General features: G+C 40.2%; 1 protein-coding gene across 9 annotated transcripts in view; it reads right to left on the reverse strand.

The window, feature by feature from the left end:
• ppip5k1a (diphosphoinositol pentakisphosphate kinase 1a) overlaps positions 1-12,750 on the reverse strand; it is a 248,735-nt gene that overhangs the window by 178,333 nt on the left and 57,652 nt on the right. For all 9 annotated transcript variants that reach the window (XM_063071002.1, XM_063071008.1, XM_063071006.1 and 6 more), the window contains exons 5-7: positions 7,545-7,630; positions 5,693-5,847; positions 389-490 (exon numbers count right to left, since the gene is read on the reverse strand). In XM_063071002.1, coding sequence (XP_062927072.1) covers positions 389-490; positions 5,693-5,847; positions 7,545-7,630 — 343 coding nt within the window. The remainder of the gene's footprint in view (positions 1-388; positions 491-5,692; positions 5,848-7,544; positions 7,631-12,750) is intronic.

Below are 12,750 nucleotides of genomic sequence, written 5' to 3' on the forward strand. Positions count from 1 at the left end.
TGCATGGATCTGTGGTCATGTCTATAGACATTCACATCCACCCCCACAGTGTTTGTTCCGCCAACCAAATATATCTACATCTGTCCCTACCCCAAGGTAGTGACCATGACTTCCAAACTTCTGAGGTGGACCCAGACCTCCTCACAGGTACGCCCAAGGTAAAAGTGTACACTGCGTTCAATAGAGCCACCAGGGCACTCCCCGTTACACCCATTAGCAGGCACCATAGCCTATATAGCAGGATTCTGACCCTGCCATACATCTGATAGAAATACTAATTGCAAACAAAATTGTTTTCCCTCTTAAAGGTAGGGGTAAAGTTAAAGGAACTCCTGCATGATGGTCCCGAGCAGTAACATATAACAGCTTACTGAAGTGTGCACAGCACCTTTACGTCTGTCCCATCTGTTGGCATGAATTCTTCATAGATGTATGAACCAGTTTTACGCACTGTACTTTCAGGAGAATACACACTGCTCCGACTCCCAATCTCAAAAAAAAAGTGGATAAGTAAAATTAAATAACATCAACAAGTCAAAGTAGGACAGCATGGTAGCATCACAGTTACTGTAATACTGTTACAGCCCCAGCAATACCAGTCGGGGTTCAATTCCTGCTGCTCCCTGTAAGGGGTTTCTACATTCTCATTCTGACCATACAGATTTGCTCCGGGTGCTCCAGTTTCCTCCCACATTACAAAAATGCATGGGTTAGGTTTAATGTGCTGTGGACATGTTATGTTAGCACCAGAAAAATAGCGACTCTTGCAGACTTCAAAGCAAAACTCCTGCTGATTTGATTTGACACAAACCATGTATTTCACTGTATGTTTTGATGTACATGTAATAAATATTAGTGTGTTCTCGTGCTATCCAAATCAGAAGGTACGACAGACACAGAGGAGTTGTACATTTTAAAAAAGGGCATGCAAGGCTAACAAGGAGGTTCTTCTTAGAAAACTGAAGTATTAATGGAACAAGATTTTAAATATGGCAAGACCAGAGAATAGTGCAGAACATTTCAGTTTGTTATGGCAAATACTCTGCACTTATCAGGCCAAGTCGGACAGGAATTATCCTATCAGAGAGAGATTAAACAGGTTGGGCTACACTGGAGGCGGTATCACTGGCAAACTGAACACTGAGGGGACTTGATAAAGTTGATGTACAGTTAACATTACTTCTGGTTGGGGTCTCTGGAACCAAATGTTAATTGCAAATTAAGGGATCAGCCATCGAGAACTGAGAAGGAGAAAAGAATCATTGAAATTCCATATCCTTGAAGCCCATGAGGGCTCAGCTGCTGGTTATGTTCAAAATACAGTGTGACAGATGTTTAGGTTAAGAGAATTAAGGGATATGGAATTAGTACAGGTCAGGGTGGAGAGACAAAAGATCAGCCTTTATCAGTCTCATCTTTCCCAAATCTTATTGGGTCATTCTTCCTTTAGTGTGCTTTATATTGCTGCAACTGGACCTAAATTTAATGTCTCATCCAAGAACATATGATTTTCTTAGTTATTGCATTGTAGTATCAGTTTCAATTACGTTTTGGTCAGTGTTTATAGCATAGAAACTAGCCCATTCAGCCCAACTCATCCACACTGACCAAGATACCCATCTAAGCTAGTCCCATTGCCTCATTTCCCTCTAAACCTTTCCCATTCATGTACTTATCCAAATGTATTTTAAATATCATTATTGCACCTGCATCAATAGCCCAGTCATAAAATCATGAAACACTGCAGCACAGAAACAGACCTTTTGGCCCATCTAGTCCATGCTGACCCACACCCAGACCATAACCATTTCTATCCTCCCATCCATGTACTTATCCAAACTTCCCTTAAGTATTGAAATCAAACCTTCATCCACTACTTCCGCTGGCAGCTCATTCTACACTCGCACCGCCCTTCAATTGAAATAGTTCCCCCTCAGGTTCCGCTTAAGTAATTCAATTTTCACCCAGATCTGTGACCTCTAGTTGTAATCACACCCAACTTCAGTGGAAAGAGCCTGCTTCCGTTCACTCTATCTGTACCATTCATAAATTACTATACCTCTCTCAAATCTCCCCTCGTTCTCCTATACTCCAGGCAATAAAGTCCTAACCTAATCAAACTTCCCACACTTTTCTATATTTTTGAGAATATGGGCAGTGCTGCAAAGGCCAGCATTTATTGTCCATCCATAAAGAAGCTTGTAATGAAATCATCTATGTATGGAACACCCAGGTTTACACCTGCAATGGTGAAGTCACTTTAAGGATTCTACAACTTGTGTTATCAGTATTATCTACTTATTTATAATATTTTTGTATTTGTACAGTTTGTCTTCTCTTGAACATCGGTTATTTGTCAGTCTTTGTGTGTACTTTGTCATTGATTCTGTTGTATTTCTTTGTTCTACTCTGAGCGCCTGCAAGAAAATGAATCGCAAGGGTGACATACATGTGCATTAATATTTTTATTTTGAACTTTAATGAATGGTGATATATTGCCAAGATAATATACAGCATGTATTTCAAGGGAAATCTGCAATTGATATTCCCGTGCACATGCTGTCTTTGCCTTTTCTAGTGAAAGAGTTCACATGTTTGGAAGGTAATGTCAGAGAATATAGGCATGAAACTACACCACATTTGGAGACAGCCACATTGAGGATACAGTCTGCCTTAGGCATGAGTGAATGTTTAGGTATCGATGGGTTGTTAATCCAGTTGGCTGCTACGTCCTGGATTACGATGAGTTTCTTGGATGTTACCAGAAAACTCATCCAACACACTAGTACCTTGAAAACACTGGAAAGACTCCAAAAGACCGATTATTTTCTGCAGAAAACTCATTCTCTGACCTGCTCTTGAATCTACGAACTACAGTGCCTATAAAAAGCATTTACCCCTCCCCCCAAGTTTTTATGTTTTATTGTTTTACAACATTGAATCATTGTGGATTTAATTTGGCTTTTTTTGACACTGGTCAACAAAAAAACTCTTTCATGTCAAAGCGAAAACAAACTTCTATGAGTTAGTCTAAATTGATTACAATTATTCTGAGGATCTGAGGCCTCCAGTCAAAGTTAACCATGGATATCGCATTCTAGCTGTCCAGATACGCAAGCCTGGCTAGTACGATATGGGGAACAAGCTGTTGCCCATGCCACAAGCTCCTCCTCTCCATACATCTGAAGAACCCAAAGGTGGTGTCTGAAAAGAGGATGCTGTCCAAGTTGCATGCCATTTTGGACAATGTCTCCCATCCACTACATAATGTACTGGGTGGGTACAGGAGTACATTTAGCCAGAGACTTATTCCACCGAGATGCAGCACAGAGCGTCATAGGAAGTCATTCCTGCCTATGGCCATCAAACTTTACAACTCCTCCCTTGGAGGGTCAGACACCCTGAGTCAATAGGCTGGTCCTGGACTTACTTCCTGGCATAATTTACATATTACTATTTAACTATTTATGGTTCTATTACTATTTACGGTGCAACTGTAACGAAAACCAATTTCCCCCGGGATCAATAAAGTATGACTATGATTATGAACGACAGAAACCAATAGAGTTTGGCATCAGCTGCATCGCAGAGGTTGCCAGTCAGCATTGAATTCAATGTAGGACTGCCTTAGGGACTCCAGCTCCTGATTTTTCTCTCAGGATTTACTTCCGAAGCCTTCTCCATAAGTGGGTATAGCTGCAAGGCAGTGGAGGTTTGAGATCAGAGTTTTTCCTTCTCCTAGATAAGCTGCCAACCACGGCTGACGAGCCCCATCTGCTCGAAGTGACTGGTTTTAAGGCATCAGTAACCTACTTTTGCCCTTCTCCTGTCAGTAGAAATAATTGATTATATAATAACTCACCTTCAAGGACTGCCCATATTTAGTAGATGTACTTTTGACTGCAATTACAGTCTTGAGTCTGTGTGGATAGGTCTGCATTAGTTTTGCACACCGAGACATTGCAATTTTTCCTCATTTTTCTTTACTCCCCATTCTGTTCAAGCACTGTCAGTTTGCATGGGGATGGTGAGTGAACAGCCCTTTTCAAATCCAGCCACGAATTCTCAGTTGGCATGAGGTCTGGACTCAGTCTTGGCCACCCCAGGACATTAATTTTATTATTTTCAAGCCATTCCTGTGTAGCTTTGGCTTTATGCTTGGGGTCATTGTCTTGCTGAAAAACAACTCTTTTCCCAAGTCATAGTTCTCTCGCGGACTGCATCAGGTTTTCCTCTAGGATTTCCTTGTACTTTGCTGCATTCATTTTAGCCTCTATCTTCACAAGCCTTCCAGGGCCTGCCACAGTGAAGCATTCCCACAGCATGATGTAGCCACCAATATGCTTCACGGTAGAGATGGTGTGTTTTTGATGATGTGCAGCATTTGGCTTATGCTAAACAGCATTTAGTCTGACGGTCAAAAGCTCAATTTTGATCTCATCAGACTACAGAACCTTCTTCCAGCTGACTTCAGAGTCTCCCACATGCCTTCTGTCAAACTCTAGTTAAGGTTTCATATGAGTTTCCCCCCCCCCCCACCCCGGCCCCCAATAGTGGCTTTCTCTTTGCCACTCTCTTAAAGCTGCGACTGGTGAAGCACTCAGGCAACAGTTGTATGCGCAGTCTCTCCCATCTCAGCCACTGAAGCTTGTAACTCCTCCAGAGATGTCATAGGTTTCTTAGTGGTCTCCCTCACTAGTCGCCCTCTTGCACAGTCACACAGTCACTCAGTTTTGGAAGACTGCCTGCTCTAGGCATATTTACAGCTGTGTCATATTCTTTCCATTTCTTGATGGTTGACTTAACTGTACTCCAAGGGATATTCAGTGATTTGGAAATTTTCTTTATCCACCTCCTGACGTGTGCTTTTCAATAACCTGTTTGCGGAGGTGTTTGGAGTGTTCTTGTCTTCATGGTGTAGTTTTTGCCAGGATACTGACTCACCAGCAGTTGGACCTTCCAGATACAGGTGTATATTTACTACAATCAATTGAAACACCTGGACTGCCCACAGGTCTCCAAAAACAGATCTCCATTTAACTAATTATGTGACTTCTAAAACCAACTGGCTGCATATTAAAGGGGGTGTGTCATATTAAAGGGAGTGAATACCTATGCAATCAATTATTTTGTGTTTTATACTTGTAATTAATTTAGAACACTTCGTAGAGATCTGTTTTCACTCTGACACGAAAGAATCTTTTTCTGTTGATCAGTGCCAAAAAAAAAGCCAGATTAAATCCACGGTGATTCAATATTGTAAAATAATAAAGCATGAAAACTTCTGGGGGGGCGGGGGGGGTGAACACTTTTTAATAGGCACTGTATGTTCAGGAGTGCATTCACTGAACCAGACTGACACATGCAAAAAGGAAAATACAATGGCCCTCTTTCACAAGGAAAGAATGTGGAGAGGAATTTCAAATTTTTTTTATGGTTCCTTTTAAAAGGAACAAAAGAAAAATAACAATCTGATGTACTACCTGAAAACACAATGGAGGCAAATTCAAAAATAAAAGGGACTGGATAAATATTTGTGAAGATCAAAACTCTTCAAGGCCATGGGGAGAAAGCAGGGAAACAGGATTAACAGGAGAGCTCTTTCTTAGGGATAGGATAGAAATGATGGGTCAAATGGCCTCATCTAGGTTTTGCCTCTAAATACAAGCAGCAATGGTGTATATCATCATACCTTACGGAAAAGCCTCTGGCTCCCTCCGCCAGCCGACACAGGGTAGTAAATGTACACATTATGGTCTTCAGCACTCACAGGTTTCTCAACAAAGGGCTTCTGGAAGATTTCTCCGTTCACTTCTACGTGATCATCACCTTCCACCAAGTTACACTCTGTGCAGGTAAATAAAACACAAGAGCAAGTGATTTACCTCAGGCTTTTGCAAATTTTAATCAATCTGAAAGGAAGAGGAAGCTTATCTATCAAACATGTCCCATTTTGTGATAGTCAGGTCACCATGACGAAACCCCTTTCCACCCATGTCCAATGCCATGAGATATTCTGTAAAAAGCAGAGGGTTACAGCCAAATTTGATTTTCAAACAAATAGGGAAGATTATGCTACCATTTGCTATTCAGCATGCAAAAAAAAAATTTAGAATTAATTCTGCCGGTGGTTTTAAGTCTTAGCAGCATGGTAGCATAGTAGCTTTACAGTACCAGAGCTCAATTCCTGCCACTATCTGTAAACAGCTTGTATGTTCTCCACGTGACCATATGGATTTCTTCCAGGTGACTCAGTTTCCTCCCATATTGCAAAGATGTACGGTTAGGGTTAGTAAGTTGTGGGCATTCTATACTGCCGCCAAATGGATGATGACACATGCCGGCTACTCAGCCAATCCTCAATGATTTGATACATAACGAAGCATTTCACTATATGTTTCGATGTATATTTGTGACAAATACAGCTAATCTACTTAGTCCAAATGCAGCCTTTTTGAATACCTCTCTCACCATGTAGAGGTTGAAAACTCCTGCAATTATGTCGAATCGTTTCATATTTATGATGAGAAAAGGGCAATTTCAGCCCACTGGGTTCATACTGGCTCTCACTGAACTTATCCTATCAGTTCCATTCCCCCGATCTCATTTTCCTGTACACCTACAGCTTTCTCACATGACCATCAACTGGCTTAAGACTCCCTTTACCATTTACCTTCAATACAGGGTAATTTAGAGTAGCCAAGTAATCTATCAGCACATTTTAGCAACGCGGCAGGAATCCACAGCGTCAACAGGAAACCCACGTAGTCAAGGAAGAACAGGCAAACTCAATTGACAGCATCCACAGTGACAGACCAATCAAAGATACCTGGAGTTGAGGCAGCAGCAGGTCATCTGTGGGAAACTTCTTTATAAAAGAAACAATTACTACAGTTTGGCAATAAAGTTCAAAATTTACATACAAAAACAAGACCCTAATCTTTTGGATTATGGTATGGAAAAGGTTGTAACTCGGCATCCTAAACTATTGGCAACAATTGGCTAAAAAATAAATGGAATTCATCATTCTACGCAAAATCAACACACTATATTACAACATTACACCTATCTACTCTCAGAAGATTTAATATCTCTGATCTCATTAAGATTAATTTATTTTGAAACTGTAAAAGATGGAAATAAAAAAGTTTTCTTGCTTAAAATATTAAAGAAATGTGTCATCTTTAACCTTATGCCTTTTGGAATTCAGTTCATCTTTTACTCGCTTCGCTATTCACAGTAACAGAAATTTTGACCAGGGTGCCCAAACTTTTGCATGCCACTGTAAAAGCAATCCTATAAAGCACAACGCACAAATAGCTGTAATATACAGACTGATTTTATGTACATACTGTAAAGTGCCACTAAGTGATATGCATGTCATGATAGTGGGAAGGGGTTCTGAAAAGAACAATATATCAAAAAACTAAGTTCATTTAAACAAAAATAAGACTGAACAGGACTGTAAATGTTGCAAAACTAACTAGAGAACCACAACAGCACTGCAATTTTACATTGTATAAAGTGCATAAAACAATACCAACCATCAGGTCGGTCTGGATCACGATTTAACACAGCATAACGAGGAAGATCTATCCCCTCTTCCTGCAAAATTCGATAGACTTCTCTCCTGCAAACATGAAAAGAAATTAATTCTAATGCTTAAATTATGCATTAAATTAATGCAGAAAACAAATGTCTTACTAAAATCCATCCACTTTACAAATTTAAATACAAGTATAATAATGATTAGAGGAATAAAAAGATGTTGGAAACATAAAACATTATAACAGTAGCAAAAAAAATCATCTTTGTAGGCAACAGAGAAGATCACTTCAAGAATCACAAATGTTGAAAACCACATCTCTCATAGCCCCAAGTCATTATAAGCACCAACTATATAACCAATTTTCTTTTGATTTCGCTGATACCATCTATACCTCCTACAATTCTGATAACTTCCGATAAAATTATAGAGTCATAGAACAGCACCGAAACAGGCTCTTGGACTCATCTAGTCCATGCCATAATATTAATCTGTCTCATCCCATCGACCTGCACCCAGACAACAGCCCTTCACATCCATGTACCTATCCAAATTTCTCTTAAATGTTGAAATCAAACCTACATCTACCACTTCTGCTGGCAGCTCATTCCACACTCTCACTACCTGAGTGAAGAGTCCCCCTCATATTCCCCTTAAACATTGCACCTTTCAACCTTAGCCCATGACCTCTAGTTCTAGCTTCAACCAACCTCAGTGGCAAAAGACTGCTTGAATTTATCCTATCAATACATCTCAATTTTATATACTTCTAGCAAATCTCCACTCAATCTTCTACATTCTAGGGAATAAAGTCCTAACCTATTCAGCTTTTCCCCATAACCCAGGTCCTTGGGTCTTGTAAATTTTCTCTGCACTCTTTCAATTTTATTGACATTTTTCCTGTAGGTAGGTGACCAAAACTGCACACAATATTCCAACACGAGGAATTCTGCAGATGCTGGAAATTCAAGCAACACACATCAAAGTTGCTGGTGAATGCGGCAGGCCAGGCAGCATCTCTAGGAAGAGGTACAGTTGACGTTTCGGGCCGAGACCCTTCCTCAGGACGAAGGGTCTCGGCAGAAACGTCGACTGTACCTCTTCCTAGAGATGCTGCCTGGCCTGCTGCGTTCACTCGCAACTTTGCCACAATACTCCAAATTAGGCCTTATCAATGTCTTATACAGCTTCAACCTAACATCTCAACTCCTGTATTCAATACTTTGAGGCCAAGATGCCAAGAACTCTCTTTACAACCCTATCTATCTTTGACTCCAATCAAGGAATGATGGACCTGTATTCCCAGATTCCTCTGACCTCCCAAAGTGCAACACTTCACACTTGTCTGCATTAAATTCCACCTGCCATTTTTAAGACCACATTTGCAGCTGGCCCAAATCCCACTGCAGTCTTTGATAATCTTCCTCGCGGTCCATCATCTGGATATCCAGCATCTGCAGACTTTCTCATGTTCATTAGCTCCTAATATTTATTGGAGGAGTAATTCCTCCATGTCACTTTTTTTGGACAGTAAATGAACAATATCAGCGCAGACACCTAGTGTCTTCATACAACGCTGCCAACAACTGCAACCTCCAAATCTTCATTTTCAAGGTGACTGTCAATACCTTCAAATTCTTTGTAGCTCCTAACTTGATGAAGTAGTGAAATAGCTTCATTTGCACTCTTGGTCATTTCTGGCTATCAGCGACAAAAATCACTGCTTTTTGAACACAAGCATAGGCAACTGACACTATTTAAAAACAGTTCACTCGTAGAACAGTGTAATGTCCAATGGTCACATAAGTAAATATGACTGATGCTAGTTAGAAACTGTTCAGCAACCGTCTCCTTCTCCAATTAAGCAGCATAGTGTTCCAAATAAACAAAGAGAATCCCAGCTACTTTCTTGTTTGATTTTTGATCTTGATTCAAATAACCAATCGCTCAATTAACCAGAATCCACTGTAATTATATATCTGGTCCCTTAGAATACCTTCCAAGTTATTAGTTAGTTATCTGAACTCTCCTGTCCCTTAGGTATTCAGGTAATCTGTATTTTCTAAAACTTCTGTTTGAGAGGATTCTTGATGCAGGTTAACAGATGGGCACTGCCACCTCGAGTTCACCTGCGGAGGGACTGAAAATCTGAAGCAAGATTGTAATAATCATTAATACTTGGATTTTGCACAGAAAAATCAGCATTGTGTTTTCTCAAAGATGGTCTTGAGAACGAAGATGCATAATAAGAGTTGCAGTCTTTAGCAAGGCAACTGAAGAACTGTTTGGTAAGTCCATTAATATTTAATAGACACTGATCACATACTGTTGCAGAACTGGAATGAAGCAAAGTGCAGGGTTCAGGTGAAGTGCAATTAGAAGGCAACAGTGAATTGAAGTTGTGTGCCACACTTACAACTTTGAGGGTATAATTATAGTGATCTTTACATGGGCAGTTCTAATTGGAATTGGTGTTAGCCCTGGCTTCAGGGGTTGTTTATATGCTCAGCAATTAGTGGGTTCAAATCCAGCATTAAAAAATCCAGACTGACATTCCACCGTAGCTACACAGCAGAGGCCTTCTTTCAAATAAGATATTTAGGACTTCTCAGATTTCTCTCAGAAATATTTCAAAGCTGGTCAAGACCTGGCCAAAATCTACTGCCATTTTTAATCATGTTGTTGTTGTCTATATTAAAAATGACAGGGTTTCATAAGGCATTATATTGGCTGTAAAACACTTTATGACAGGTTTGTAAAATGCCCTATGTAAATGTAAATTCTTTCTATAAGTATGTACATAGCATTTATAAACTAAATAGAGTCAATATTTTGTCTAGAAATCCAGGCAGTCACATGATACATCAAACTAATTTTGGACAGTGATTTTTCAGATTGTTGATGGAACAATGATCCAATTCAAAAGAATCCTGAGGAAGCCACCAACAGCCCAATGAAAGGTTGTCCCAATTGTCAGCATGAAAATGTTCTATAGTCTGGGAAGATCCCAGTCCCATTGTTAATCTTCAAAAGAGAAAACTGGCAAGGGACAAAATAAATTGTCCTCAGCATTCAAGACTAAGAGATGTGGACTGTCAAGCAGGCTCCCACTTCCAATGGTTCTTCAATATCTTGATGGAAATATGCACGGGTGAAATTCACAGCGAAGGATGGGGTTTCAATACAGTGACATTTTAGGGAGCATTTCTCCTTCACCAGCTGGCTTTGCATTTGCAAATAGCCGAGTCACTCAACCTGGTACATATTCAGACGAGCAGAAGGGATGTATTTCATAGATTGTGATCACAAAATCTACAACAGCTTCTGTCCCAAGGCCTCAAACAATGATTCAAAATATTTCAATGTATATGTGATAAGCAAAGCTAATCTTTAAAAAAATCTTTCAATGCAACTTCATCTTTTCACATCAGCAAACAATGCTGTGAACAATCAGCACAGAATGGATTCTATCCTTAAGATGGATCATTAATTTAGTCAAAACTGAACAAAATGTGCCGATGTAAGCTAGGTGATCAACTCCTCAAACTTGGTCAGCATGAAGTCTCAGCTACTATGAAAACAGAAATATTTCTTCCTGAAATTTGATTAACTTACAACTTTCTACTTACATTAATACTCTAATGTATTGGTAATGAACGCAAAAGATACACTATAATTCAATCTATGAAGAAGAATGAGTATAAAGTATGAATCCATTTATTCACACTCTATTGTGACCTCCCAGCCATTCATTATGAACAAGATTTACAACATCAAGCTAGGCTTGTGAAACCAATATTAAAATGGTTTTTTTTTTAAGATTCTTTATAATTGAAGTGTGCTATCTGTACAAGGATGGGAAAAGCAATAGGTCAGTTGGTACGTTAGGGCTGAGCTTGGGAGAAGCAGAGACTATAATCAAAATTTTCTCATGGAATTTAAAGAATTTTTTCCACAACTTTGCTAATAGGCTTGATTCACAGACAAAGCTCCAACTACCTTTTAAATGGTGTGTCTCTCAAATAGCCTCTGACAACCAAGTTCACCTCCTGGCCTTCACATATGGCTTAGGTACTAAGCCCAGCAGATCCATTTCTACTGGCAGGATAAGGGGCAAAGGCAGGTTACTGTAACCTTAAAACCAGTCACTTCATTCTGAGCAGATAGGTCTTCAGCTGCAGTTGGCAACTCATCTAGGAGAAGGAAAACTCTGATCTCAGACCACTGCTGCCTTGTGGCTACACCAACTCATGGGGAAGACAGGGAATAAACACCAAGGAAAAATCCAGAACTGGAATCCCGAAGGCAGTCCTACACTGAGTTCCAGGCTGACTGGCTGCTCTGACGCTGCTGGTGTGGAACTGTATCGATCTTTGCCATTCCTTTGGATTCATCAGCTGTGTTGAGGGGGAACCATATTGTACTGCCCTGGCTGAGTACCATGTCGACAGTTAGGATGCAACATCCATCGTCAGCCCAATGAAGGACCTCATTATCGATGTGCTCGAAGAGAAAGTTGTCAGTTAATTAAATTCCAGGAAGAAATAAATCTACACATTTCAAATTTGCAGAATGTTAAAAGCTGTCCATTCTTCCTGGATATATGCTAACTGCATCAGGAAAATCAGGCTATTTAACATTTTTCCAGGATGAACTACATCTGACACTTCTCAGCCCAGCTATGAATCCTGTCAATGTCCTGTTGCAAGCTACAACAACCACTATCCACAACTCCGCCAACCTTCATGACATCTGCAAACTTACTACTCCACCCTTCCACTTTGTCATCTACATCACTAGATGATCTCATTGAAAGGCCTAGATTGGGTGGATGTGGACAGGATGTTTCCTCTTATAGGGGGATGTAGGACCAGAAGGCAGGGAGGGCCTCAGAATACCAGGACATCCCTTTAGAACAGACATGAGGAGGAATTTCTTTAGCCAGAGGATGGTGAATCTGTGGAATTCACTGTTACAGACAGCTGTAGAGGCCAAGTCACTGGGTATATTTAAAGTGATGGTTGATAGGTTCTTGATTAGTATGGGTTCAAGTGTTATGGGGAGAAGGTAGGAGAATGGGGTCAAGAGGGGCAACAAATAAGCCATGATCGAATGGCAGATGCAAAGGGCTGAATGGCCTAATTCTGCTCATGCCTACGATCTTATAAAATCCTTCAATACTAGATGTACCAAGGAAGAGTGGA

Source organism: Mobula hypostoma, chromosome 18 (assembly GCF_963921235.1).
Source record: "Mobula hypostoma chromosome 18, sMobHyp1.1, whole genome shotgun sequence".
NCBI lineage: Eukaryota > Metazoa > Chordata > Chondrichthyes > Myliobatiformes > Myliobatidae > Mobula > Mobula hypostoma.